General features: G+C 43.0%; 2 protein-coding genes across 3 annotated transcripts; one reads left to right on the top strand and one right to left on the bottom strand.

Annotated features, from left to right (window-relative positions):
- Positions 1-1,177: 1,177 nt before the first annotated feature.
- snx4 (sorting nexin 4) lies at positions 1,178-17,092 on the bottom strand. Its single transcript, XM_048238290.1, has 14 exons — positions 16,983-17,092; positions 15,979-16,103; positions 11,451-11,589; positions 11,110-11,259; positions 10,256-10,303; positions 9,736-9,791; positions 9,386-9,458; positions 6,298-6,359; positions 5,992-6,057; positions 4,619-4,708; positions 3,621-3,720; positions 2,989-3,134; positions 2,622-2,736; positions 1,178-2,286 (listed from the first exon to the last, which is right to left on the bottom strand). Exons 1-14 carry the CDS (start codon positions 17,070-17,072, stop codon positions 2,239-2,241), a joined length of 1,308 nt encoding a protein of 435 aa, XP_048094247.1. The 5' UTR covers positions 17,073-17,092; the 3' UTR covers positions 1,178-2,238.
- On the top strand, positions 16,177-27,922 carry tgfbr2l (transforming growth factor beta receptor-like). 2 transcript variants are annotated; one of them, XM_048238289.1, is made up of 7 exons: positions 16,177-16,602; positions 21,860-22,010; positions 23,318-23,520; positions 23,756-24,609; positions 24,914-25,055; positions 25,392-25,519; positions 25,895-27,922. In XM_048238289.1, the coding sequence occupies exons 2-7, from the start codon at positions 21,886-21,888 to the stop codon at positions 26,270-26,272; spliced, it is 1,830 nt and encodes a 609-aa protein (XP_048094246.1). In that variant the 5' UTR covers positions 16,177-16,602; positions 21,860-21,885; the 3' UTR covers positions 26,273-27,922. The 2 variants fall into 2 exon arrangements, with proteins under 2 accessions (XP_048094246.1, XP_048094245.1); XM_048238288.1 differs by lacking the exon at positions 16,177-16,602 and adding an exon at positions 17,434-18,044.
- Position 27,923: the final 1 nt, after the last annotated feature.

The following is a 27,923-nucleotide window of genomic DNA, read 5'->3' as shown; positions in this document are numbered from 1 at the left end:
TTCCCCACCCACATTGTTTTTAGGCTATCTGATGAATAACGGTGGTAACTCTAAAGGTCGCACGGTGGTAACTCTAAAGGAATGTGCAAGTGTACACTCCTTTAATCATTTATGTTTAGGCTGCATCATACTTCTTTGTATATAGTTCCTAACATTTTGTGTTCTTTTTTTTTCTGAAAACAACCCTAAGATTATGGACATGGCGAAAATATGACATCACAACTGGTCAGCCTGTGCCCTGAAAGAGGGGGAAATAATGCTTGGTCAGAGCCCTCAACAACCATGGAATACTTTGAGGATTGAAACCTACACAAAAAGTCAATAATAGACAGTTACCCCTCTTAAAGAGCTCTCCAGTCTCCAAAGCCCACGGATATTCCAACCACATTATTACACCCTCTCACTGGCTTTGTAGTGGTGTGGAGCAGCACCACCGAGAACACAAGATGGCAGCATTTGTGCAGCCTCTTCCCCTCACGTGTATTCAAGTGAGGTTTTTTTTACCCTTCTAGATTTTTTTTTGTTTACTCGGTAATATGAGAAACACTGATTCTTGGTCCATATCTTTTTTAGATATTAGTTTAGATGTCAACCTGATATATTCTCTGAATGTTGTAAGATGTGATGTGATTCAACAAAACAGTCAGGGTGGGTGAAGAATTGAGCCTGAATGTGAAATATTTCTTGCTCACATGACCTCTGGGAGTTGTGGTTGATTTAAAAGCAGGCCTGCATGTTGATGTGCACAAATGCAGTGGAAAATCCTAGACAACCTTTTATCGTATTTTTTAGTCCACTGCAAATCTAATGGCATCACCTTGTGGCTGCCGTTACTCTGTACTTAACCGCTCTATGTACAATTTTCTATTGTTTGGGACACATTCATTTAAATATTTTTTTCTGTTTAGAAGTCATTTTATTTCCAAAATATAACTGTGGAAGTTACTATGCGAGATCACGCAGGGCACTAACACACACACACACAGCACTTTACTGCGGAAATGATTATATCCTGCCATTCCTGTGTGACCTTCCTGTTCCTCCGGCCAGATTTATATCAAAACACTGACCCGCCTATCCATCAGTAATGACAAATCTGCCATTCATAGGAGTTGCTGTGGCCACGAGTGCAAATATGCAACGTTAGGTCTACAGAAGGAGGAAAGAAAGCCATAAACAAGTTTAAATATTTTCATTTTAATGAAGCCATATAAAAGTGAGTGTGTGGTTACAAAAGTGTGTATGTATTGGCACAAAAACTGGTCAAAGAGTACTCAAAAAGCACTGAAAACTAATGACGAATGCCAAGCCGGTATATTCTGTTTTGACGGTGGGTGAGGATGGAACCGACACCTTCGCCTTCAGGAAGGCTTAGGCAGGGGTGTTTGTTAAGGGAGTGTGGTCCGGCTTCGCAGCACTCTCTCTGTGATGGCGTGTATGAAGACTTAACCCTTGCTTCCTGCACAGATCCAACTGTTTTCTCAGGAAATCAGAGACTGAACATCGACTCCTCTGTACAGGTGATTAAGATCACTTTACACCCCGGTCTTGTTTCAACGGGGAGATGAGGTGATAAACAGAAAAAAAAATGCACAGGGTATAGTGTTGAGTGGAATTTCACCAAACTGTTATCTTTATGCAGAGTGTTCCAGGCAAAGCAAGGCAATCATTGCTAACACTTACAACTACAGGTGTGTCTCAGTGTTGCCAATGACAGAAAAATGGTAAAGATTAGGAAAATTGATTGAAAAAGATTGTATAATAAAACATCAAAAAAGGAATGATGAAAGCATGACATCATGATACCCTCACCCAACAGTTGAATGACAATTCTGAAAACTTCATAAAAATCTAGAAACAAAAATCAGTCCACTTCAGGCAGCTGTCCTTGACAAATCAAGTCCTTGATGTTTGGCAAAAGAAATCTTGTAAAAGCACTTTAAAGAGGCCATTAAATGAATCGGCATGGGTGACTACTAAGGCATCTGGTTAAATTAAGGCCACAGACAGCTTGGCAGACAATAAATACAACAATGGATTTTTTGCTTCAAAATGATTCTCATTGGTAGTGTGTAACATTAGGAAATGCACTCATGCTCTGAGCACAGGTGCTGTAATGTGGTGTGGAGGTCCCAGGTAGTGGATCTGGGTGCCAATCACCATGGCAGTTCTGAGGACACAGGTGAGATGGGCTGTTATCTGACCAGTCTGGTCTGGAATGTGACATGCGATCAATCATCACATTTTGTTGAAGCACTCTTTTGCATTGGTCCACACTTGTATTCCCTGAGGAGAAGAGAGAGAACAGAGAGATATTGAAATGGAAGAGAGACAGATAGAGGAAGGAAGAACTGATGTGTATGCAACACAACTGGTTGTAATCATTCTGATATGACACAAACAATATCTAACAATGACAAGGGTCTGTGTGTTGTGCTGGGAGTTTACAGAACTTACACAAATGTAATTATGTATTAAAATAAGTGTTGTTTCGACCACAGCCTGGGTATGTGTAGACACAATGAAAGCTTTGGGGGAAAAAATGTGATATTCTCTTCGCTTTTCTACTATACTCTACACGGTTTCAGATGTGGGCCAAGTGTAAAGGTAGTGTCTCTCACCTTTTTGCACATGCTGATCTGCATGATGGCATAGCTGATCAAAGCCTCCTTCAGATCATGGTTCTTCTGATCCTTAAACCTCTCAATATCTGACCAGGCACCCTTTACAAACACACTGGAGAATGGCACAAAACATTGCTCAGTTGTTTGCTGGAGCCATTAACAACTAATATGAGTTTTTGATCACTCAAACTTCACTAAAACTATATTATGTACACAGTGCAAAATCTAGTGTAAACAGTTTTGATAAAGGCATGTTACCTTTTGAAAACACAGCTGGGCTTTGCCCACATCGATAGGAGTCGAGCAAGTTTGAAAAAAGTTTTGTAACTTGAGTGAACTATGGAAAAATGAGGTGTCCTCTTACTCGCACTCTGTGTTCTGCTCTTTGAGGGAATCCTCGCCCTCCTGAATCTGCCCTTCCAGAACTTTCATCTTGGCCTCTCTCTGCTCGGGGGTCTCCTGGCCAAAGAGCTTACTGGTCATCCCCTTCAGCGAGAAGGTGCGCACCGTCTGCACATGGTGAGGAAACAAAATGAACAAACAATAACTTAAAATTCCTTAACTTATTTCTCCCCTGGACGTTCAGGCCAGTAAGACTCAGTGTGAAATGAAAGCTCTACATTACTGAGCTCAGGAAGTGAACCCTAGACCCACATTCTCCTGATTTAAAAGAACTCTATGACTGTTCAGAGTCAGTGTTCTCAGCTAGGTAAATTTATCCTAAACTTTGTTCACACTTTGTCATATTAAGACATCCTGTTGATCACCAGTGATTTTGCTTACTGACGTACACAGCTTTCACAGATGTACACAGATATTTTTCTCATTATGTGAAATAAACTAAGTTTGTCAAGGCAGTTTCTATGTATCAGTATATCTCACTCCCAGAGTGAGGAGAAAGATTTTGGATAACTCTATTGCTTTCTGTGAAGTTTCCACTTGCAGCGCATGGCTCATCTGTTCCCTGTAGGAGGGCTCCCACTGACAGACACGCACCCCAGTGGCCAGCTCCTCCTGCTGCTGCTTCTTAGTGGTGAGGTCCTGCGCCGCCATCTCCAGCTCGTACTGAATCAGCTCGTGCTTCCTGCACACCGCCCTGAAACAAACACAGCCCATTGGACAAGCCAGTCAATGGATCATCTGCCAATCACAAAACACACACACACACACACACACAGAGAAAAAACAGACTGCAGATGTCCTTTACCACAAAAACGCAGGCAGTGTTCTTTTGGCAAAAGCATGTTTGTGGGAATCTATTTATGTCACATAATACAGGGGATTACAGGAAAACCAAACTGCAAATCTGCCCCCGCAACTAATGCACAACACAGCGCCTTTAAGATATTGCATAATACAGTTATGAATGGATTTTGGATGGATGGAGTTAATTCATGGACATTCATATGCCCCAGAGACGCAGTGATAATGCACAGCCACAAGGGAGGCTCTTGTGCTGTAATTAATTGGCTGGAGGGGGCTTAATTTTAAATGGTAACGATGCAAGGGGTCTGGCACCACCCTGACCAGTGGAGCCAACACCACAACCAGGATCCCTGGCAGGGGATAAGGGCTTGCGTGAGGAGTCCTCTTACGACACGAACACGCTGGCTCCCTGGCAGACTGCGGGCCACTTGAAGGACAGCGCTCCTCCATTTCCGCCGGCTCAGGCGGCCACAACCATGGCTAATCAGGAGCCCCTGGGCCACGGAGCCCCACCGCCTCTCGTCCCCTTGGCCAACAACTCTCACTGGGTTATCAAAATAAAACCTCACTTAATGTAGTTACAGTTCACAAACACAGAAGGTTTGGCTTACGCAAGGCCAGCGTGGGGGAAAATAAGAAATGTAAAGATTTTATTACAACTTACCGCAACACTGGGAACTGTTTCTCCAATAAAGTGTGCATAGAGGCTATCAAGTTACCAGTCAGTTAGTCAGTCACAGCATTGGCCAAATGAATAAATGTAAATGTAAATCCCTAGCCAAACCCACCTCAAAGCCTCAGTGTAGAAGAGGTACTCTTTCAGTTGGTCTGCATAGTGTTCCTCCTCTTCCAGGATGTCATCCACTGATGCTGCATAGCTACAGTAATAGAACATTATAGTTACTGCACAATGTGAGCAGCTGGGTAAGACATTATAAAATGACTACTGCCAAAATAACAGACTCTTTTAATTACCAGTAACAGGACTGTTAGCCAAAAGCAAAAAAATCTCTTGTGTTTACAATAGAAAACCCTGTCAAAATACACTTGTACCTCTGTTATACATCACAGGTTTCTCTTTCTCTGATGACTAAAACAGAAAGTGCTAAAGACAACAATAGAAGACCACAATCTGCAACGGTAATGACAATTACATTCTTGTTATGCCCCCCCCACCACCACCTTCAGTAAGTGTGACACGTGTCTGTCAAATATCCCACTGGCACGCCAGGGAGCTAATGTTGACGGACGGGCCGCTTTAAAAGTGTCTCTCGTGGAGACGCGCTGCTGACACAGCTCTCCTCCAGCAGCCCCATGGACCCAGTGGCCTGTGACCCCGAGGTAGCGAGAGCGGCAATCTGGAAGCCATCAGAGAATGTCCCAGGTGGGGGTGGGGGTGGGGGGATTGGGAGGCCGAGGCGGGGCAGTGGGGATGTGGACAACGTAACTGCGGCAGCACAAACGTTGTGAATCTCTGAGGCCTATTCTAGCCGTTTTGCAGCCGTTTTAGGGGGTGGGTTAGGTAGTGGCGAAGTGGTGGGGGGGTGTTTTGGTTGTTCGCCAGTCAGGACCAAAACCCAAACCCTCCCATGGGGCCCCCACCAACTCCCCCATCCTTCCCCCTGAAAGCCTTTTAGCTACTTGTTACCAGAGAGCCTCCATCCGAAACCTGAGGGCTTCCAAACCCCTCCAGCCCATGTGTTTTACAGCTCTGGACAGGGGGCACACACATGTACGGTCAGCCCGGCGAGTGGGGGGCTGGAGTGGGGAGGGAATCAGGCAACACCTTCATTTTTCAGCTCGCTTGATGAGGTCTCGGAGGGTAACGGGAGAAGCCCACAGAGGGAGAGGGCAGTGGCCAGTGGAGGGGGGAACACAGCCAAAACAGCTGCAACACGATCCCACACTAATCCTATCAGGGTTGTACCGAAACATCATCAAAGTGACAGAAGCGAAGCCCCAACCAATTCTACCCAGTTTGATGTGAAGTGTGTTAAGGAAGTTTTATTATTTTATTCTGCATCAAACGTATATGCATGTGCTTGACTTGTATATCTTTAGGTTACCATGTTCTGTGTGCATGTGTTGTACTTTATTTCTATTATGTGTGTGTGTGTGTCTGTGAGTGTGTGTGCGTGTATGTGTGTGTCTAGAGACTCACGCATCCATGTGATGGCCAGCACTCTGTAGTCCATCCCCCATCTCTTTCTCTATGGCACTCCACTCACTGTCAAATAAAGACACAAGGAAGCAACTTCAGCAGTATCCCAACATAGACCACAAAAGCCATGATGCTACAAGAGGATTAAGGCATGAGGGCAGAATGCAATGCAATGCTAGCACCTTCCGATGCTGATTAGCTATTGGGAAGTGTTTGATTACATAAGAGATAAAATAAGTAATGTGTCACATCAAATACATAAGGAAAAAAGTGGTCCACTGCATCGTCAAAAGACATGACTCCCACCTGAAGACTCTGCCGTAATTCCCGTGCACTTTGTATACTCCGTAGAGGCGGTCAGCTACCCTCTAGGGTGGAGAGCAGAGGTCAGCAAGCGAAACGTAGGAGCTAGCATGTTTTCATTCAAAGCCCTGTGCTCCAAACTGCAGCAGTGTGCAGAAATATGATATAATGACTCAAAATTACAACAAAAAAGTGCAAGCTTGTGGCAGGATCCAAAAAAAAGCACTGGGCTGCTGGGCGTGCCAAGAGGCATTACACGCTTCCCCTCTCCCTGAATTAGAGTTTGACACTAATGTGCATGTTTGCTGTTTGCTGACAACAGACTATTATGCTCCAAAATAGAGGAAAATAAAAATTACACTCCAAAATAGAGAAACCACTGGGAGTGGGTCTGAGTGAGTGTGAGTGTGTCTGTATGTATACAGTAAATGTGTACTTCTGTGTGTGTATGCATTTGACAGGGCTATGTGTGTGTACATGTGAACGAGAGAGAGAGAGAGAGAGAGAGAGAGAGAGAGAGAGAGAGAGAGAGAGAGAGAGAGAGAGAGACAGACAGACAGACAGACAGACAGACAGACAGAGAGAGAGAGAGAGAGAGAGAGAGAGAGAGAGAGAGAGAGAGAGAGAGAGAGAGAGAGAGAGAGAGGGTCAATATAGGGTTCAACGTCAAAAAAATTGATACAAAAGGTTTTTTATGGATTCTGGTACTGTTGGACATGCTAAATAACATACTAAAAATCTAGTAAAATCTGACCTTGGGAAAGGGGTCATTTTCAAAATGGCTGTCAACAGGTTAGAATGGCTATATCTCAATTACTATTCAGCCTACAGGGGTGAAATTGATATCAAATGATGGTCAAATTAAACAAGAATAGGATTTTAAATGTTAAAATTGAAAATGTTTCAATGCTCTACCTTTTTCAGCCATAAATTAAAATCAATGCGTTTTCAGACAGAGCAAAAGCAATACAGGATTATTAACCATCTCCATGGCATGGAGGAAGATAAGACATGTCTTAACTGGTGTTATATCTCATCTAGAGGTTATATGCTTTTAGAAAATATATGGTTTGGGGTGTTTAATCTGTTTTGCCTGGACAATATAGGCTAAAATGTATCCCCTTTACACTAGATTCGCCTATACAGAATAGAGGACAATGCATTGTTCATGGCATGGAGGAAGATGGGACATGTCTTAACTGGTGTTATATCTCATCTGCGTTCAGAAAATATGTAGTTTAGGGTGTTTTAATTTGTTTTCCCTGGACTTAACATGCCAACATATATCCCCTTTACACTAGATTCGCCTATACAGAATAGAGGGTATTGTATGGTGCATTCATGGAGGAAGATGGGACATGTTTTAAATGGTGCTATATCTTATCTAAAGATTATATGCTTTCAGAAAATATATATTTTAGTGTGTTTAATTTCTTTTTCCTGGACTGTACATGCCAACATATATCCCCTTTACACTAGATTCGCCTATACAGAATAGAGGGCATTGTATTGTGCATTCACGTAGGAAGATGGGACATGTTTTAAATTGTGCTATATTTTATCTACAGATTATATGCTTTCAGAAAATATATATTTTAGAGTGTTTAATTTGTTTTTCCTGGACTGTACATGCCAACATATATCCCCTTTACACTAGATTCGCCGATCCATTATAGAGGGCATTGTATTGTGCATGCATGGAGGAAGATAAGACATGTCTTAACTGGTGTTATATCTCATCCAGAAGTTATATGCTTTTAGAAAATATATGGTTTTGGGTGTTTAATCTGTTTTGCCTGGACAATATAGGCTAAAATGTATCCCCTTTACACTAGATTCGCTTATACAGAATAGAGAGCAATGCATTGTTCATGGCATGGAGGAAGATGGGACATGTTTTAAATGGTTCTATATCTTATCTACAGATTATATGCTTTCAGAAAATATATATTTTAGGGTGTTTCATTTGTTTTCCCTGGACTGTATATGCCAAAATGTTATTTTGTTGATTAATGTTGTATTTCATGTACAGGGTATATGCTTTTACAATATGTAGAGTAGAGTTTGCGAGTAAGTGGCTGTTTTATGACTTTAATGAACCATGACCCATGTACTGTATAGGCATGCATTGTATATTTGTGTAGATCAATAATTGTTGGCATCTATCATTAGGGGGGAACTAATTAAACTGAATCTTAAACTATATGCATAAGTAGATCAGAAATAATTATTATATCATTATTCATCATCCTCTGACTCCTCTGAAAGGAACTTGTGTGGATTGTCACATTGTTCATTTTGACATGTTCCACAGGCAGCAGTGCAAGGTAATCCATATCTTCTACACGAACAGCGGAGTGTCTTGCAGAAATGCACACAATTAAGAACAGTTGACTGTCTCTGTACTTGGATTTAACATGAAAGAGTATTTGATTGAGGTTGATTCCATTCCATTCATCAGTATCAGAAATCTAAACTGAGGGAGCGGTACCGGAATGACATATGTTTCACAGAAGGGAAAGGTTTTGACACTGAGAGAGAAAACAACATGCATCCTCAGGTCCTACTATAAGAACACTAAAAAAAGGTGGAGATGAAGAGTCATCAGTGACCTCTTAATCTGATAAAACATGAAAAACACTTTCCTAGGCTGAATAATGCGTCAGATATAGCCCAAATTAGCTTCCAGTGGCCATCTTGGACGCCATCTTGAAAATTCTAAGTCTTTGAAAATGATGATCTGATACTTTACAGTGACATATATGACTCAGTGACCGCTAAATCTGATTAAACATGAAAAACACTTTCCTAGGCTGAATAATGCTTCATAGCCAAACTTAGCTTCTGGTGGCCATCTTGGACGCCATCTTGAAAATGACCCCTTTACTGGGGTCAGATTTTACTAGATTTTTAATTTGTTATTAAGTACATCTAAAGGTATCATAATCAGTCGAAAAACCTTTTGTATCAATTTTTTGGAGGTTAGGTGTTTTTTTTTCATATATTGACCCGCCTAGGAGGGAGAGAAGTAGAGGAAGAGTGGTGGTGTGTCGATGAGGAGCTGTGATATTGGGCAGCTGTGTGGACTCACTGCTCGAACTCGCAGCAGCTGGGAGATGACAGACTGCAACTCATCGCCATAGTGTTTCATTTCAGCAAACCTCCTGCAGCACAGGAGAGGGGCAGCACGGAGAACAAGAGCCAGAGTGAGAGCAAGAGAAGATAAAACAGAAGAATAAAAAGAAGGGAGAGAGAGAGAGAGAGAGAGAGAGAGAGAGAGAGAGAGAGAGAGAGAGAGAGATAGGGAGAGATAGGGAGAGAGAGAGGGAGAGAGAGAGAGCGGGCAAGAAATGACACTGCATCTTGTTTGAACAAACGCTGAGTATTCATTAAGTTCACACCACACTAGTTAGAGGGGATGTGAAGGAATGAACGACCTACTTATCTGGGTTTTTCACCCGGAACGTCGCATTCAGAGCCTTCAGCCTTGAATCCGCCTAGGGAGAAACAGAGAGGGGGAAAGAAGGCCAGCCAGAATATGTTAAGTGCTCATGAATATTTTGCTTGAACTTCTGAACTGTTGAACTTCTAAGATTTCTCTGAAACAACATTTAAAACTCAGATATGTGTCAGCAAATGACAAAAGTGCTGCGATCTCCATTCTAACAAAACTCAAGTCATTATCATTATTATAGCACGCTTTTATCACAGCTATACTCTACAATAACACGGCATCACATGATCATTATTTTCTACACTGGCACACATACAACTACACACATCCAAAACACACACATACAACTCTGCACCCATCATCCCCTTGCATAAGACCGTAGTAGCATGACAAACCACTGTAACGCAAGACACAGTTGATGAAAAGTGTCAGGGCAAGCAGAGGAGGCTCAGGATGTATGAGGGAGGTGGGTTTAAAGCGAGTAAACCCAGCGCGCTGATGGAGTACCTTTGCCTGGAATCCTGTCTCAAACACCATTTCCTTCCAGCCGTTTTCCTGTGGGGCGACAGAGAGAAGGACAGTGGCTTGAGTTTGACAAAGACCATCACCAACGTGACAGCACTTTCAAAGGAGGCCACTCAAGGAAGCAGAACACAATTGGAGTGCGAAAGGAGATATCAACCCAGTGAGATTATTTGGTCTGAAAGCCTTTGAAGAGGAACGTCATCCTAGTTCATGTCTTCATCCTTCCTGAAGGCCAACAAAGACGGACTTGTGTTTATAGAGGTTATTATGACACAGCTACAGCAGTCATTCCAAGGAGTAAGTGTCAGTGTGTGTTCGTGCGTGCGTGTGTAACAGAAGACAGAAAATGTGTGTGTGTGTGTGTGTGTATGTGTGTGTGAGAAGCAAAGAGTATGTTTGTATGAGTGTGTCTATGCCTATGTGTGTATGTGTGTGTGTGAGAAGCAAAGAGTATGTTTGTATGAGTGTGTCTATGTGCTGTGTGAGAGAGAGAGAGAGAGAGAGAGAGAGAGAGAGAGAGAGAGAGAGAGAGAGAGAGAGAGAGAGAGAGAGAGAGAGAGAGAGAGAGAGAGAGATAATGAGCAAGACAAAGGTGTCATTCTGACAACTTTCAGAGACGGCCCAGGGGTAATGTCCTCCATGAGTAATTGCTGTTCTGGTCAGAGGGACATCCTGTCCACTTTTATGTACAGTGTGTCTGGCTACTGCTCAGTGTTTGCTTAGGGTGGGGGTGGGGATGGGACCTAGTGCGGCCTCTACACTCGTCGGAGTGGAGCGGAGGGAGGAAAGGGCCCCTTCAGCGGCCGGCGCAGCTGCCGCCCGTGTCTATCCCTTACCTCAGTGAGGAAGGCGAAGAAGATCTTGTCGGTGGACAGGATGGGATGGGATGCCACTCGGAGCAGGAAGTTCTCCAGGCCGACACGGCGCCTCTCCACAAAGTCCGGGTCCATGTTATCTGCTGACAGCTTGTGCCACACAAACTCCGCCTGGAAATGACCAGTATGAATAAACTAAATGTTACAGTGACATTGCTCTTAAAAAAAGTCAAATGTCAAGAGTTTGTTGACATATCAAAGACACATTTAGGAATTTAGCACACTTTCACAATTATATTTCAGTAAAAATAATATTCCCACATATAATAAAATGAAAACACTTAATGTTTGATTTCACTCACTCGCTTCTCTGGGAGAGGAGGGACAACCACGTAGGGGTAGGTGACTAGTAAGAAATTGCGAAGAATCTCAAATTCGCTGTAGCGTCTCCACAGGGAATCTGGAGTGGAGTTGGTCCCCTCAGAGGCAGCATCTGCTGGGCTTTTGTGTAGAAGGAAAAAAATAAGATAAGATGATTCCTAACCTCAGTATTAATGTACTCATATAAACAGCATTTAAAATTGTACATTGTAAAGTTGTACATTTTTTACAAAAGAAACAGTTCATGATTAAGGCTAACATTGGAAAACTTGTGCACTTAACTGCACAAATGAATGTTTAGCACTCACGTCAGGTCATGTTTATGACCCAGCCAACATAAACACAAATGTGTCTTAACGTTCTAAAAAATCAGGTTACCCTCAAAACTGTCTTGATACTGTCACAATAACATGGGCTACACATGTACAGTACTGTACAAAAGTGTTAGGCACCCATTAGATTTGTTGGTTTAGAAATGTTATGGTGACCATATATGTTTCTCATTGTCTTTATTAGAATTCATCCAGAAGATTGAGAGAATATGGAAAAAAGTGCATTTCTGGTTCAGGTTCTAGTCTTTTGCATCCATTCGATTGGTCGTTTTTGCAGTGTTATAATGACCAATCTCGCAAGGTGGAAGCTGAAGCCGGTTGGTACTTGTACTGGTTCTGGCTCTGACACATTGGTATCAGAAGTGGGAAGGAGATGATGACACGGTCAGATTGATGAGCTCATTGAAAAGATACAGCTGGAAGAGTTCATTGCTGCCCTAAAGTGGAAAATGCCTAGCCAAAGGATTCTATTCAAAGAACCTTGATGAGGCAAGCTGACTCTGTATTACCAAAGATCCTCAACATATGCTTTACCAACCGTCTCTGGTATTACCATCTGGGAATATAATGGAGAGGGTCACCGGAGATGTACAATACTGTTCAGGTGGCTCCTCCACTTTGGTCTTGACTCTAGACACCTCAGCATCAGTTTTAGGGTGAGCCACGCTCAAGTCAGCAGCTGAGACCCCCATCATAGTTGTATCTACCAGTAGCTTCTGGCAGGCCAGGCATGGCCATCAGTGGCCTGGGTAGGGAACGACAGCTCCATAAAGAGCTCCCCCCTTGGGTCATTATAACACTGCTAAAACAACTAATTTAATGGTAGCTTGAGACTGAAATTGGACTGGTATCAGAAAGAAAAACATTTTATGTGTATTTAAAATGGCCTACTGTGTATTTCCTGTGTTCTCTGGTCATATTCTAATTAAGACAGTGAGAAATAAATAATATGGTCCTTAAAGCATTGCTGAAACAAAACATGTAAGATGCCTCAGACTTTTGCACAGTACTGTAGGTCTCCCTTCTCCTAGAAGACTGCTTTAAAGGCAATAACAATGCAGGGCCCCTTTATAAAAAAGAACCCTCTCTGTAGGAGATGACTCAAATTCTTCCATGGCCTCTGCCCTCAAACCTGCTCCAGAAATATTCGCTGTTAATTGCCAACACCAGATAGCATAATCAAAATGTCAACATTAATATTCAATAAGTAGGGTCTCTGTAAAACAACGCACTGCCAAACTGTGGTGGGCTGTTGATGTTACCATCATCCATTTGACATTGCAGGACAATATTTCAGTAGAGAGCATACCGAACTGCTGACTGCTTAGGTAAATATTGGGCATAAAATGTTAACCTCGCTTTTTTTTTTTTTTTTTTTTTTTTTTAATGAAAAATACCCCCTGTAGCAGGCTCCAGAAGAGCTCTCCGATTACACTGACTGGGGGAGCAGCAAACCTCCGAAGTGGCTGTGTGCACCGTGCCAAAAGTTAAATGGCGACTATCTCCCGTGAGCTGTCCATGCCAGGAGCCCCAGGCAGGGAAGGCTCAAAGAGCGCACTGGCTGCTGGGGTCAGAGAAGCAGGAATCCCAAAATCAATAAAAACATCCCCCCAAAACATGAAGCCACTGTAACTGACATAGGAAAGAGTGAGACTTTGTCTGAAAGATAGAGATGGCGGAAGAGCAGTGGGTGTCGTAATAGATAGATAGAGGATGGAGTGAGAAGAAAGAGTGGAAGAGAGGGGGGGTGGATAAGGGAGGGGAGAGAGGGACTAAGAAATTGGAGTAGTGAATACAACGGACCTTGGGGAGGAAATGAGAGCTCATAATGGTCTCTACACTAATAATCAATGCTGGAATCACTAAGGGGAGCGTGGCTCCAGTGACGCTGGGGGGCATTCTCCACTCCAACTGCGGGACTGCCTGCCCTGAGCCTGCATCGCAACACACTCCCCTCTCCCAGGCCTGTGGTAAATAAAGACCAGTTTGCATGCGTGTGTGTGTGCGTGTGTGTGTGTGTGTGTGTGTGTGTGTGTGTGTGTGTAATAGCATGCGCTGTTCAGGTCCCAACCAAAACATGTGTTTCCTTTTATGGGATAGGCCAACAATACAGCTCTGTGCTCAGCGCTCTAAGCAGCCGACAGTGGGACGACTCTCTCTGAGCAGTCCTCTGAGGACCTCTGAGGAGCTGGGGAGCTCAAGGAAGGTGAGGGAAGCATCGGACACACAGACAGACAGGCTTCTGACATATACTGTTACCATAACGTTTCACTAATATACAAAGCAGGGGAGCGAATGCAAATTCATCAACATGTTCCCAAACCAAGACAACAGTCACCATGGTAGAGTACAGCTGAAAGAATGTTTAGCTATTGTGTAAAAGCTTTGTTTGACTACAGGGACTGCCTTTCGTTGTGTAGGCAAGCTATTTTCTGTCATGAGTTTCTACCTTCCCACTTTAAGGCGCTGTGTGTGTATTGTTTCAAGGATGCCTCATCTTGGCAAAGTAGAGGATGAACTCTTATTTGATTACATTTCCACCTCCTAAGTAAACAATAAAGGAGAATGGGGATTTATTTCCCCCCTTCTTTTTAGAGGTGTGTGTGTGTGGGGCGGGGTGTTCTGTGTTAAGTTTCACAGTTCCAATGCTGGTCTGGAGCAGTTCTGAGTGTGGCTGTGGCCTTTTCCTGACCTCTACCATCACTGTGTCGCAGTGGGTGTAGCTGAGACATAAAACTGATGTTGTTGATAGGCTGAAATATGATAATCACGTGGTCTTAAGCAAGCTTGTTTCATGTACACAAGTTATGTACACAGACACTTAGTGCCGCTGCTGTCCATTTCAGTGCCCTAAGGGAGTTGCCTCTACCCCCAATAAATAAATAAATAAATAAATAATACTGTTTTACTTATAAATGGTGCATTGTCACTTTAAGAGCATTGAGTCTTCACATTCTCATAATGCCCTTTTGCCAACTCTTGTTTACAAGCCTTGTTTGTTTGCGCTACATTGCGCTACATTGCGCTACATTGATACACAATATTAACAATAATATGCACAATAGTTGTTATACGCAAAACATGGAAATGGAAGTGTGTAATAACATGTTGCTTCACATTTCTGTTTGCAATTAAAAGTGAATTATGAGCCTGGTAGCCACCTAGCTATCTGATTGGAATGCATTTCAGTCGACTCGGCATATCATGTGCTTCATGTAAAAACTTGAAAAACGAATTATTGAAGACTCACCAATTCCATTCTACTAAGGCAAAGTAGTAGACTAGTCTATTTATATTCTTGTCCATGTTCCAAAGCACATTGATTGCAGCCTAGTATGTTAAAGATCCCTCTCACCAATCAAAGTTTAAAAATTGTCAGTAGTGGGAAACAGATAAACTCGCAAATCACAATCAAGTCTTTGTTGCCTTCATGATTTCTTTAAACGATTACATTAAAAAGGAGATACACAATGTCAAGCCAGATGGAAACTGCCACTCTCTTTGTCTCTCCCCTGTGTACGCAAGAGTAAAGCTAGATCTGCTACGGGGTGCAGATTGGGTGAACCCAAAAAGTATCATCCTTGCATGTAACATGGTGCATTTTGACATTGTAAACATTATTGATGAAGAGTGAAACCCAGTTTGCTACTAAGCTACTACTTATTGGCTACATTTGGGGGCCCCCTCTGTCCTTTGGTGCCCTATGGATGCGTGTGGTGGGAGCGGGAGAGTTTTTTTTGCCCAAACCATGGAAAACAAACAAACCAGGACCATTTCGATAACAACAATTGGTTTCCCCAAATTCAACACAAAATATCACCAAAATGTTGTGGGAAAGTAATACTGTCAAACTGACACAGTCAAATTAAATTTGTTGTAAGATTTCTCAATGTATTAGTATCAAAATCTACTTTTAAACAGTGATTAACTATATGAACACTTTTTAAGCATTTTTGTCAAAACTTAGATAGCAGCACATACATACATTCTACATTATGTGTTGCATTACATGTATTGCATGATTCTAGGTCCCATATGTAAATGTAAATGTAAATGTAAAACGGGGGGTGGGGGGTCTTAGGATACATCAATTCCAGCCAGAAAGATTGGCTTAATTGTCTATGTTGATGCATTTGTGCAGTGTGCAGGCTATAATGTTGAGAAAGCAATACTGTACCGTGTCTCGATGAGGTAAACAGTGTAGATCTCCTGCATGTTCACAGCATTCTTCACTGTTCTCTTCTCTGCTTCTGCTACATTGATCTCCATCTTCCTGAAAAGTACAGTGCCCTTTTCACCCATCTGGTGGGGTGGGGGGGGTGGGGGTGGAAATCAAGACCACATCAGTGCTTGTATTCACTGTAGGCTACCTCATTTCAGTGATCAGAACGCTCAAACTTATAGGCTTACAGGTAAAATTCTGCGGCTGCAAAATTAAACCCCAATACTTGACAAAGGCGCCTGGAGACGGTACTAACAATACATGTATGTAATAATGTACAAACAATAATGTATTTCTTGGACGACTAAGCAACATTAGCGTTACTGACCATTCGTTCTAAACCAGTGTGACAGATCACGGGATGTCTACGTCAGCCTTTAAGCAAATGAAGGGTTTTGATGGTGTACTATTGTAGCCTACTTTACGCAAATATGCCTGAAGTAAAGTTCAATTTAAGATTAAAGTATTCTACAGCATTTTGAAAATTAAGTTATTAAGAAAAAGCGAACGGTGTCATTTACAAAAGGGGACACGTTCATTCAACTAGCAAACTCTGAGACCTTTGAGATAGCCAAACTCGTAAGTTTTTTAGACTTTCTCAAACTTTGATAGAAGACCGTTGCCGCGCCAAAAATGGACCTAAGTTAACTCAAGTTGTCTAGGTTAACCGTGAATTAATGGATCTCTTCCAAACGCAGAGAATTAAACTAAAAGCTCTTTGTTCGTAGCCTGTCAGTAAGAAAGTTGCCATCAACAACAACAGCTCAGCTGATCCAGCTGCGGCTCATGAACACTGGCTAACTAGCAAGCAGCATCGAATTTCGGAAGGCTACGCAACTCCGGGGGCTAAATATGGCCTGGCAGTGAAGGAAATCGAGTAATAAGGGACTGCACGCCAGGATGCAAGTAACTGATTTACATGCCATTGTGTTTAGCAGTGGTGTATCGGCAAAGTTTACCGTGTTTTTCATGTTGTTTTCTATCTCCCCAGGAGTGAGGTCGATATTTCCAATCACCGCTACTTCGTCGCTTCCCGTATCCGCCATCATTCTGAATTGTGTCCACCTCCTCACCGCATGCGCAGTTCTGATTGCGTTTCTTTTCCTTAATACATAATTCTGTCACCTGGTGATTTGCAACCATTGTCATTACACCTGGCGTAGGGTATATGAACCTAGTTCAATGTTAGCTCTTGTTTGTGGTCTAGTGTGGTCTAGTCTTTTTAGTTGGTTGGTTTAGCCTATTGTTGTTGTTGTTCTATTAGACAGTTACTGTAGGCCTATAGCCTAATTTTTGACATGATGATCTGATCTCACTTAACTTGCCTACTGGTTTTTAATGTTTTCAAATAACTATACCCCACTTTGATTTGTTGATAAAGGCCCATGTAGCCTGAATTGTACAGGGGCGAGCTCACTGACCATCTGCAGGCCTGTCCTCCTTGTTTCAGCCTAATTTAGGTCAGCCAATAGCCTCGACCTACTCTTGCTTAATTGTTCAAAACCACATAGCCTAGTTTTTTTTTTTTTTTTAGTGTGTCAGAAGTTAGGCTACTTCTTATACTAAATAACAATAGGCTATTGATCTAGAGCTATACAAACATCTTAGACAAAGTTTGAAAACAAATTGATTGGGCATCTGAAAACACTCATATGACATCCTAAGCTAAGTATTAAACATTATAAACAAATCTGCGTTCATACAATCGTTTAGAATTTGTTATTAATGAACTCCAGTTCCTGGGCGGGACCCTAGCTCCACACAGCTGGATTAAAAACATCTGGATCCGCCTACACGGAACTCCTGCCAAAAATATTCAGCTCAAGCTGTTGTCGCAGCGCATACTGCCTTAATGCATGTCCCCCCGACTATATCCTCTCAGTATATTAACAAAAAACAAAGATTTGTAGTCACCGAAAACTTCGAAACTTTGTCTACATAGTGTATTGTTTCTGTCATAATTATGGGACGCAGGCGATGGAGTCGTTTCGCTCTCACATCTGTTCTTCTTATATCGCTCTGTGAGTATTACAATTGCTCGCCTCGCTCCGTCTACACTTTTTTAAGTGTCCATTGTTTGTAGGCATTTGCTGAGGTGGCTTGGTGTATCCATGAAGTAGACTACAAATGTCAAATTGGCCAGGTTTACGCGATTCTTTTGATACGCTTAAGAGAACGTTTAGAGACTCTTCGGTCTTTATAGGCTAAGCTGAAAACTATTCGTAAACATTTATGAAAATCAATAGCCTTGCATATGGCTCGGCTAAGCTCTCTTCATTCCCAGATTCTAAATTTCATAAATTGAAGGCAGTCATGGTAGCGTAATCTAACAATTCTAGTTTACCCAGAATTCCAAAAAGAAGAAAGCGTTGTGTGCGCAAGATCGCCTATTGCAGAACTTTCCCATGCTGGACAACTGTACAGTTGTATTGTACACATGCTTTTACAGCCTCATCACTATCAGGCTTATTATAAATTATCAGAGGACAGCATTTAGGCCTTTGTGATCGTCACTGTCAAATGTATTTGCATGCGTAAAGGCATAGTCGTGAGTCAGATTATCGAACCCAAAAAGTTTCCTAATAGGCCTCGTTTGGTTGGTGGTCATCAAGAAATAATTTGCATGTATGTTAATAGGCCGAGGTTATATTATCTTATAATGTTGAGCTCTACTAGTTACAGAAAATGAGCAATGTCTCAGAAATGCTTTTGTAGTTACACAGATCCCAAATGCAAGCTCAGCCTACTGATGGAAAATAAGAATTTACATGCCAAAATTCCATGCCTGTAAATGTGACATTTAATTTGTTTGAATACACAAAATTGATAATACTAGAAACTGTAGGCCCTCAGTGCCACATTGTACCACTGTAAACAAATTTACAACAGCAAATTCGTTTTGTATGTATTGTTGTTGTTAATATTTGTAGTCTAGACTTATGTAGTCTAGAATTATTGGCTTGCTTGAGTCTAACATGCCAATGTATTTTTGTATTTCTGTCAAGAGCTGTTTAATACACAGTATTGTATTTGTGTAACAAGTCTGTCTTGAATTTGTCAAAATCAGCACAAACAAGTGATTGCTAAGGCACTAAAGCGTCTGTGATTTGAGGCCGTACAAATGTTTACATAAACAAATGGAGGTTCACAAATCAAGAAAGGATTGGGGCCCACTTCCAGTGGACTTTTTAGCTTTGTTGACTGAGAAGCAAGAAAAAGCCACACTGCAATCGAATTCAAATGTCAGAGCAACATGTCATGGAAACTTCATTCAGGAAACTCGTAGTGAGGCTTCAAATTATCTCTGCATGCAGGGACACTTTCTGTGTGGACTGGGACAGAGTGGAGGGGTTGCATGCTGCACAATACTGAGACATGTCATACTGGAAGATGGACTGTGTACTTTGCTTTCCATTCCTCAGAAAATATCTCAGCATCGTTGACTTTACATTTGGAATCAATCTGAATCTTAAGTCTTTTAAAACAGATGTATGCTACAAGTCCATGAGTGTATTTTGTATCGGTTTAAACCAACGCAGAAGTACTAAATGGCAGAACAGAAGGGCATTGGTTATATGTGCTTGGTGCCTTCACTGCCCTGCCATCATCATGTGGCACAATGGCAATATTGTTTTAATTCAAAGAAAGGATATGATGCTGACAACCCTGATCACACTGTGGTGTGTGTGTGTGTGTGTGTGTGTGTGTGTGTGTGTGTGTGTGTGTGTGTGTGTGTGAGAGAGAGAGAGAGAGAGGGAGGGAGGGGGAGAGAGAGTATTTGTGTGTGTGTGTGTGTAACCTCTGATTGGCACTCAGTGAGGACAGAGACGTCTTGTGTTTATCTCTCGGCCTCCTTGAGGCAGTTCCAAGAGCTCGGTCTCATCTTGGGGCGAGGGCAGAGCGTGGTACTCATGGAAGCGAGCAGAATGTTTTGTGTCAGGATAAATGGCCATTTATTGTTTGGCATGAGATAATAGTGCCTTCCCTCAGACGTGGCAAGACGCTGGCCCCCTTTTGTTGCCGCAGTTTTAATTTGGCCTCTCCCAATGATACCGTGGGGTATGCATGAGTAATGGCATGAGAACATCGACCCCTCTCATCACAACGGGTGAGCTCATCACTGCACCCCTGGTTTGGGTTGAGATGTTTAAACTGATTGATTATTAGCGTGGAAAATCTGGATGGCAGTGACAATGTTAACACATCCGAATTCAAACCGTCTCAGCAAAGCAGAGTGTTCTCGTGGTGCTGGTACTGATTTACTCAGCAAAACACATGTTGGGAAGTGTGTGTATATGTGTGTGTGTGTGGAGAGAGAAGAGCCTGAGAGGGCGAGAGAGACGCCACCCAGTGGTTGCATCACACATCTGCAGTCTGTTAAACAACAGCTGGCTCGGAATGAAAGCAAGAGTTTTGATTCTCTTTTTCCCATTAAAATAATTAAAACATAGTCCCTTTCTATTCTCCCTCACTTGTTGTGACCATCCTAAACACTCTTTACAGAATGTAGGCTTCACTATGTCACAGCTAAGGCCATAGGAAATGTGCCATGTTAGGGATTTGAGACGTAGTATTCAATTTCCTTTACATGAAACCTAAACATACCTTCTGGACCATGAAGAGCCTTGATTTTCCACATAAAAAAAACAATGATGCCATACTATGTTTTCAAGTTTTCCGGTCTCCCAATAGTTGCTCACGGCACCAAAGCACAGCTAAATAATAACAAGTGAGGAAAAGTTGCTCAACAGAAAAAGCAAATGAGTCCTGCCCTGCATCTCTAGGCCTCCTGTAAGCATGCAGCCTTTGGATTTCCCATAAGCACTGAGGGGCTGTGCTTCGAACTTGGCTTGGCTGAATGCTTCTGGCTTCAATTTATTTCTGGAGCAGTCACTGCTGATTTTAATTACTTTAAAGTTTGCAGAGGGGCTTTTTTGCTTATCCAGGCTTTCCCCTCCTCCTCTCCCTCCCTCTTTGTCTTTTTTTTTCTGGTGTATATTTTGATGGTTGGCATTGACCAACATCTGGAAGCCTTTGAGAAATATGTGTGTAGCTTCTTTTAATGTTTGAGTCGTTTCTGTGAGATCACCCCACTCTTCGAGTGGGGAAAAAGAGGGAGATAAAAAGGGGGTCATCTGGTTTCAATCAACAATTAATATTGTTGTGATGTGGCAGCATAAGGATAACAGAGGCAAGATGCGTGGGAAGGAATGCACACACTACTGCACTGCACCGCAGGCATACACCCCACCCTCTCTCTCTCTCTCTCTCTCTCTCACACACACACACCACACACACACACACACACACACACACACACTCGCTCTCTCTACCAATATATAGGCTACATACTCATGTATTCCTGCTTGTTGTCATTCCCAAATCCGCTTAACTCTTTATGCATTCCAGATGGGTCACTGCACCCAAGAGGGCTAACCATAAATGCTATCTTGATTGCAGATGCTATTATGAGTTCTATCCCTGTCACTATTTCACACGGCAATCATCATCATTTTCTTCATTATGGTATTACTGTTAACTGAAGACCGTAATCATGCTGAAAGGCTGGTGTACTGACCAGACAATTATGGCTATCTTCTCTGAAATTGGAGAGAAGTATTTTTTAAGGGATTGATGTTGAAAAAATGCTAATTAAATATTGTATGCTGAGGTTACATGTCATTGATTTTTCATACAATTTTGGGAAGAGTTATTTTAATCGAGCTACAACTACTCCAAATTATATATTTTACCAGCAGTTCATTCTTTTCAAAACTATTTCCTCTGTTTGGTTGTTTTGTGTATTTGAAAAATGTATTTTGTCTGTTCATTTCAGTTGTTGAAGCCTCAACGTTCACACATATGAGGACTAACTTGTGTAAGTGGTGTGACTACTCCAGCCCTGTGTGTGAAGACAATGTGTGCACAAGCAACTGCAACTTAACCTCCTTCTGCACTCTATCTGAGGAGGTCTGTGTGGCTATCTGGTAAGTTTATCCTCCGCACACTGCTACACACATACATTGGCATGCCATTCATTTGTAGGTCTACATCTTTCGACAACCACTGCAACCATGCAATTAATAGAGGTTTAATAGAGGATTAATAGAGAATTTGTGAATATTAAATGTCATCACTAACTTTATGGAATAGTTGGTTGAAATAATACACAATAAGATTGGGTGAGTTCAGTGCTTCTCCTCACTTAACAATTAGCCACTTGTCTCTTTGATGTTAGTTCAGCTTCCGTGAGATCTAACCAGACAGACATTTTCTCAGTGACAAATATAGTGAGTATGTGCCGTTTTAAATTGAATGAGAGTAAGTTGATTTAGAGGCATATTGGGTCTCTGCTTGTTATAATGAGCTCCTTTTCAAAGGATTTCCCCTTGGTCAGATCCACCCTCTGGGGCCTGGGAGGGACGTTTCTGTGAAGTTAATCAAACTGACCTCTGAGTGACTATTCAAAAACAACTGGGTGTTGAGAGAGCTGCTTCTCTTGGGGGGTTGGGGTGGAGAGGACTTGAAAAATGAGAAGAGGGAAAAACTCCCCTTCTGTGGTAATAGAAAGCAAATAATAAACATATTTAACAGCATTAAAAGAGAGACTGATTGGTGAGAGGGTGCATAAAAGGGCAGTCCCATCTTGAATTTCCTTGATATGACATGGTTCAGGCATGACAAACTTTGCTTATCTTTGCCAGAGCGCATGCACAGAATTTATGATAAAAAATACAACAGTAAATCACAGAGATTGTCTAATAAAAAATATCCAGCCAAGACAAAAACAGTGACTTTATAGTGCTTCTGTTTATACTATTAAATATCATGTCTGTTTTGCTGACTACAAATCTGATGGGTGCCATTACCTGAGGGCCCACAGCTGTACAGTGCTGATGTCAAAATAGGCTCTAATGTCCAGTGGGCGTATGTGAGGCTGATGACCTCTTCTCCACACCCTCAGAGCCTGTCCTGGTTGTTTAAGAGAAACTGCTGTTTGGGATCACTTTCAAGAATACATAAAACGTTACAAAGTCAGGAAGTTGTGGATAAAATGCTAACATGAATGAGAAAACCTCCTGCTGGTTTTTATACATTTTTAAGTATTTTTGTCCTCTTTTGCCTTTGTCATATTGTTTTCATCTAACATACACAGGAACCAAAGGTAGTCCATAGACTGTGATTTCTGATACCATGTACATAAGACCTAGAATTTCAAAAGAGGCGCAGGCAGTCCCCTTTATTACAGTATGTGCATGTGAAGTGCTCATGTGGAAGTGTTTGTGTGCTACAGGAGGAAAGACAATGAGACGGTCAGTGTGCGCACGCTGTGCCACCACCCTGAGCAGGCCCTGGACAACATCTTTCTGACCAACTACTCCACCACAGAGTGCACCATGATCCCCCAGCCCTCCGATGACGGACTACTGTTTGTCTGTGGCTGTGTTGGCGATCAGGAGTGCAATGACAAACTCATCTTTGACAAGGGAGCCCACGGTAAGAATGCTGCTACAACCAGTATGCTTTGCTGTAGGAAGGTCACTTTTTATATTGGTGTGACAACTTGGTATTGTACTGATTCATAGACAAGTATACAGTTTTAGAATTTGATGCAATGAAATGTTCATTCAGTATTGTCTTTGTAACATAACAATGGCAATATTGTAAATAGTTTTAATATTCACATGTAACTTAAAGAGCACTGATAATACTTGTTGTTTGTTTTTCTTAGGCTACTCAAAACTCAAAAGCAAAGACGTGATCCCCGTGGTAGTAATCAGTCTGGTGCCTCCGTTGCTTGTTGCCGTGGTAGCCACCGCTGCCTTCTACATATACCGCACCCGGCATCTCGGCAAGCAGCCCAAGGACTGGGCCCCCAAGCGCACCCACTACCAGTCCCTGGACCCTCCCGAGGGCCGCTCCGGGGAGGCCAACGGCAGCGACTTCCCCGGCAAGCTCACCCTGCTCGGGGACGATGGCACCTCCGACCTGTCGTCCACGCGGGCCAACAGCCTGAACCACAACACCGAGCAGCTGCCCATCCAGCTGGAGGCGCTGGTGGGCAAGGGCCGCTTCGCCGAGGTGTGGCGCGCGCGCCTCAACCACAGCGAGGGGCAGTACGAGTCAGTGGCCGTCAAGATCTTCCCGGCCGTGGAGTACGCGTCCTGGCACAACGAGCGCGCCATCTTCTCCGACGCCAACCTCAAGCACGAGAACGTGGTGCAGTTCCTGACGGCGGAGGAGCGGGGTGGTGGTGGCGGCGCGGCCGGAGGGGGGGGCCCCCAGAGGCAGTACTGGCTCATCATGGCCTACTACGCGCTGGGCAACCTGCAGGACTACCTGGCCAGCCATGTGCTGAGCTGGACGGAGCTGTGCTCGCTGGCGGGGTCGGTGGCGCATGGCCTGGCGCACCTGCACAGTGACACCACGCCCTGCGGGGCCCCCAAGGTGCCGGTGTCGCACCGAGACCTGAAGAGCAGCAACATCGTGGTGAAGGACAACCATGAGTGTGCCCTGTGTGACTTTGGCCTGGCTCTGCGGCTGGATCTCTCGCTCACTGTAGATGACTTCGCCAACAGTGGTCAGGTGAGAGAAATGGGGACACTGTGCTGTAGCAAGACAGTATGCTATTTAGGCTGCAATGTCCTGCTACTGTAGTTGCAGCTACATTATTCCCTAGCCTGTTGCTCTAGTTTCTTACTGGCTGTCAGAGTGATCCATGGCTGATTGATTTTCAAACAATAGCAATCCATAGAGTTTACCGCAAAAGAATGACATTGGAACCTCATAGTGCTAAGATAATAACACAATGATTATGTGGTTTAGAGTGGGTGATCTTGATATCAATAGTTTGTGTGAATGTCCATGCCTGACTGTCTCCATCTGTCAGGTTGGCACGGCGCGTTACATGGCCCCTGAAGTGCTGGAGTCTCGAGTAAATCTGGAGGACCTGGAGTCCTTCAAGCAGATGGACGTCTACTCCATGGCACTGGTCCTGTGGGAAATGGTCTCTCGCTGTGATGTCATAGGAGGTAAAACAGAAGACCTAAACCACACATCTTGCTGATCTATCAGCGGAGTGTAAACATAATCAAAAATTGAGTGGTCAGATTACATTATAAAATGTCATGTTTAACTGAAGTGAGTGAAGTGACTCTGTTATATTTGTGAAGATAGATAAGCAAAACATGTCACGTCTAGTATGTGAACAGGTCAGGCTATGCTCTATTACTGCATTGTGACCTCTTTAGTATGGAAGAATAAGAGAGACATTAAACAAACCTGAACAGGGTCATCTATAAAAAGTTCCACGCGCATGTATTTGACTTATTATAAACAGCGGTGCTGTCTTTATTTCATCGTGACAGAGGTGAAGAGCTACGAGCCACCCTTCGGCTCCAAAGTGTGTGAGCAGCCGTGTGTGGACAGCATGAGGGATTTGGTGCTGAGAGACAGGGGCCGGCCTGACATCCCCTCCAGCTGGACCACACACCAGGTAGGTGGATCGCGTGTCCTGGACGGGGGCCCAGATTGAAGACAAACGACCTGTAACACACATGATCCAGTGTGTGTTCGCTACACCCAGAGGAGAGCATGTTTATTTGATTGTGTGTGGATCCATGTCACAAGATGCTGTGATGTCTTTTTTTCCTCCCTCGATATCCTATGTGAATGTATTTTTAATGCTGACATAAACCGTTTTGTGTTTATGTGTATAAAGTTGCAGAGCCTCCTACATCACATGTTTTCTTTTTCCAACACTGAACACCTTTAGCATCTCATGTCAGAAGATGCCCTGTCTGTCCAGCCAAGTGGAGCCCAGTGATGACTTGCATGGCGTGACTCTGTCTTGTCCTTGTTTGTCCAACAGGGGATGCAGCTGCTGTGTGCCACCATCACAGAGTGCTGGGACCACGACCCCGAGGCCCGGCTGACGGCGCACTGCGTGGTGGAGCGCTTCAACACCCTGGCCAAAGACATGGAGGAAGAGGAGGAGCAGAGCCGACTGCTGAGCCTCATCAGTGGCAGCCTCACAGACCAGCAGCAGCAGCTGGAACAGCTGGAACAGCAGCAGCAGCAGCAGCAGCAGTCAGAAGAGCAGCAGGGTTTCACTGCCACGTCCACCCCTCCCTCCCCACGAGCAGAGCACGACACAGGCTCGGGCACGGACACGGACACCCCCTCCCTTCCTCCGCTGGTCTCAGACATGCAAGCCTCAGAGCCTTCAAAGGCACTGCCGGAAGTGTGACGGCTTCAAAAAGCTCCTCGGAAGAATAGCAGTGACAATTCAAACAATTGGACTATTTGGATTATAACTCGTTTGTATATTATTCTCATCAAGGAGCTGGTCTCCATGATTATTCTTGGTTCATGTGACTTTGTTTGCCATGTCTTTTGTTGGTAACTGTGCACTTCTCATGTAGTTGCTGTGCCACTGAAGGAGGGGCATTTTCTGTCAGATGTGATGGAATTTTAACTCTCGGGACCCAGAAATGATTATACTGAAAGCATCAAAGAAGCATAATTTAATTCATCCCTGAAGAAACCTTGCATTTGATACAAGATATCACGCCCTCTTCAAAAACTCACCGCCATAAAATGGTTCCATGAAGTCAGTTGGTTTCAATGTGACAGAAGGCAGAAAATGGAGACATATCCACCCTCTTGAATTTTTGCGTCTTGTTTGTCGAAATACTACAGCCTGGAGATGTTTTCTAAGGCTGTTTACCACACACTATTTCCTCATTTGAATTTTAACACAGCCTTCTCGGAATCCACAAACATGCTGTAGTCATCCGAGACGCTGAAGTTGGAGCGGTTTTTGAAGGCTTTCAATTTGATTAACCACAGGCTGTATCTGAAAATATTTGAGAAAGGAACACAACTTGAACTGCTCAAGTTTAAAGCGATGAAAGTGAGTCAAAGAGCATTTTATTGGAAGTAGATGTTTTTTTCATTCTTACTCAAAGACTCAAAGACCTACGACATTAAATTTATAATTATGTGTGTCATAGAATTCTCTGAGGGAATTTATGATGCAATCCTTTAAATTATCCTTAACATAACAAGACATAAAAATGACCTGGACTTGAATAGACATTTGTCAGATCATGCTAATGGTCCAAGAGGAAGCGATCACTTTATGGTCTGCAGTGAAATCCAATTAAAAGAACCCTGGGAGGAAACCTCAGGCTGCCGTGCTGTCCAGGGCCGACAGGAAGAGTGACTTTAATCCCCACAAACTCAATAATGCTCACCCTGTTGGACTAAATGTGGACGTCTTTCATCCAGAAGATCGTGCAGACTCAATTCCAGCCAGTTACCCTGATTGAATGAAGCCATTAAACGATTTGATACGTCAGTCTAACGAACTAACATATATCTCTCACCAGTAAGTCTGCTACTGGTTCTACTGAAAGGTAGCGTAAGAAGTCTTTGATTTATATATTCCTGTGATGGGCATGAGCTTGACCAACTGACTAAAATGTTGCCAGCTATGATCAGTAAATATGAAGAGAAAAACAAACTCTGAATGAGTCTAAAATCAAATGAACGATAAGTAATCTGTGTTTTCAATAATTTGGCCAAAAAGGAGAATGGAATGTTTTCTCTAATTGTGGCCGTTAAAAGTGAACACTAAATCATGCACTGATGACATTCTATTTATTGGGTAGACTTCCAATATGTACTCAAGAGCATTGCATTTGCTAGTGACCTGAGGAAAAACCTATGACCCAAATCTATGAGGTTCTGTGAATTCTGATGAAGGACCAGATTTTAGGAAACTAATGAGCCACTGTGTTGTGATTGTGAACTGGTGTCACAAATGTATGGATTATATATATTATATTATATATACAATTGCATATTCATCTCATAAAATGTCATACATAAAGTAT

Source organism: Alosa alosa, chromosome 3 (genome assembly GCF_017589495.1).
Source record: "Alosa alosa isolate M-15738 ecotype Scorff River chromosome 3, AALO_Geno_1.1, whole genome shotgun sequence".
NCBI classification, from domain to species: Eukaryota; Metazoa; Chordata; class Actinopteri; order Clupeiformes; family Clupeidae; genus Alosa; species Alosa alosa.
The sequence above is the reverse complement of the archived record's forward strand: the minus strand, read 5'-3'. Positions and strand labels throughout refer to the sequence as shown.

What these genes read in the sequence shown, in the direction of transcription:
- snx4 (XM_048238290.1), bottom strand. Translation starts at nt 17,072, where the DNA reads ATGATGGCGGATACGGGAAGCGACGAAGTAGCGGTGATTGGAAATATC. An exon ending in GTTTACCTCATCGAGACACG is followed by an intron (nt 11,590 to 15,978) that starts GTACAGTATTGC and finishes TCTACACAAAAG; the next exon opens with CCCAGCAGATGCTGCCTCTG. An exon ending in CGGGTGAAAAACCCAGATAA is followed by an intron (nt 9,459 to 9,735) that starts GTAGGTCGTTCA and finishes CCTGTGCTGCAG; the next exon opens with GAGGTTTGCTGAAATGAAAC.
- tgfbr2l (XM_048238288.1), top strand. Translation starts at nt 17,987, where the DNA reads ATGGGACGCAGGCGATGGAGTCGTTTCGCTCTCACATCTGTTCTTCTT. An exon ending in TGTTCTTCTTATATCGCTCT is followed by an intron (nt 18,045 to 21,859) that starts GTGAGTATTACA and finishes TGTTCATTTCAG; the next exon opens with TTGTTGAAGCCTCAACGTTC. An exon ending in CTTTGACAAGGGAGCCCACG is followed by an intron (nt 23,521 to 23,755) that starts GTAAGAATGCTG and finishes TGTTTTTCTTAG; the next exon opens with GCTACTCAAAACTCAAAAGC.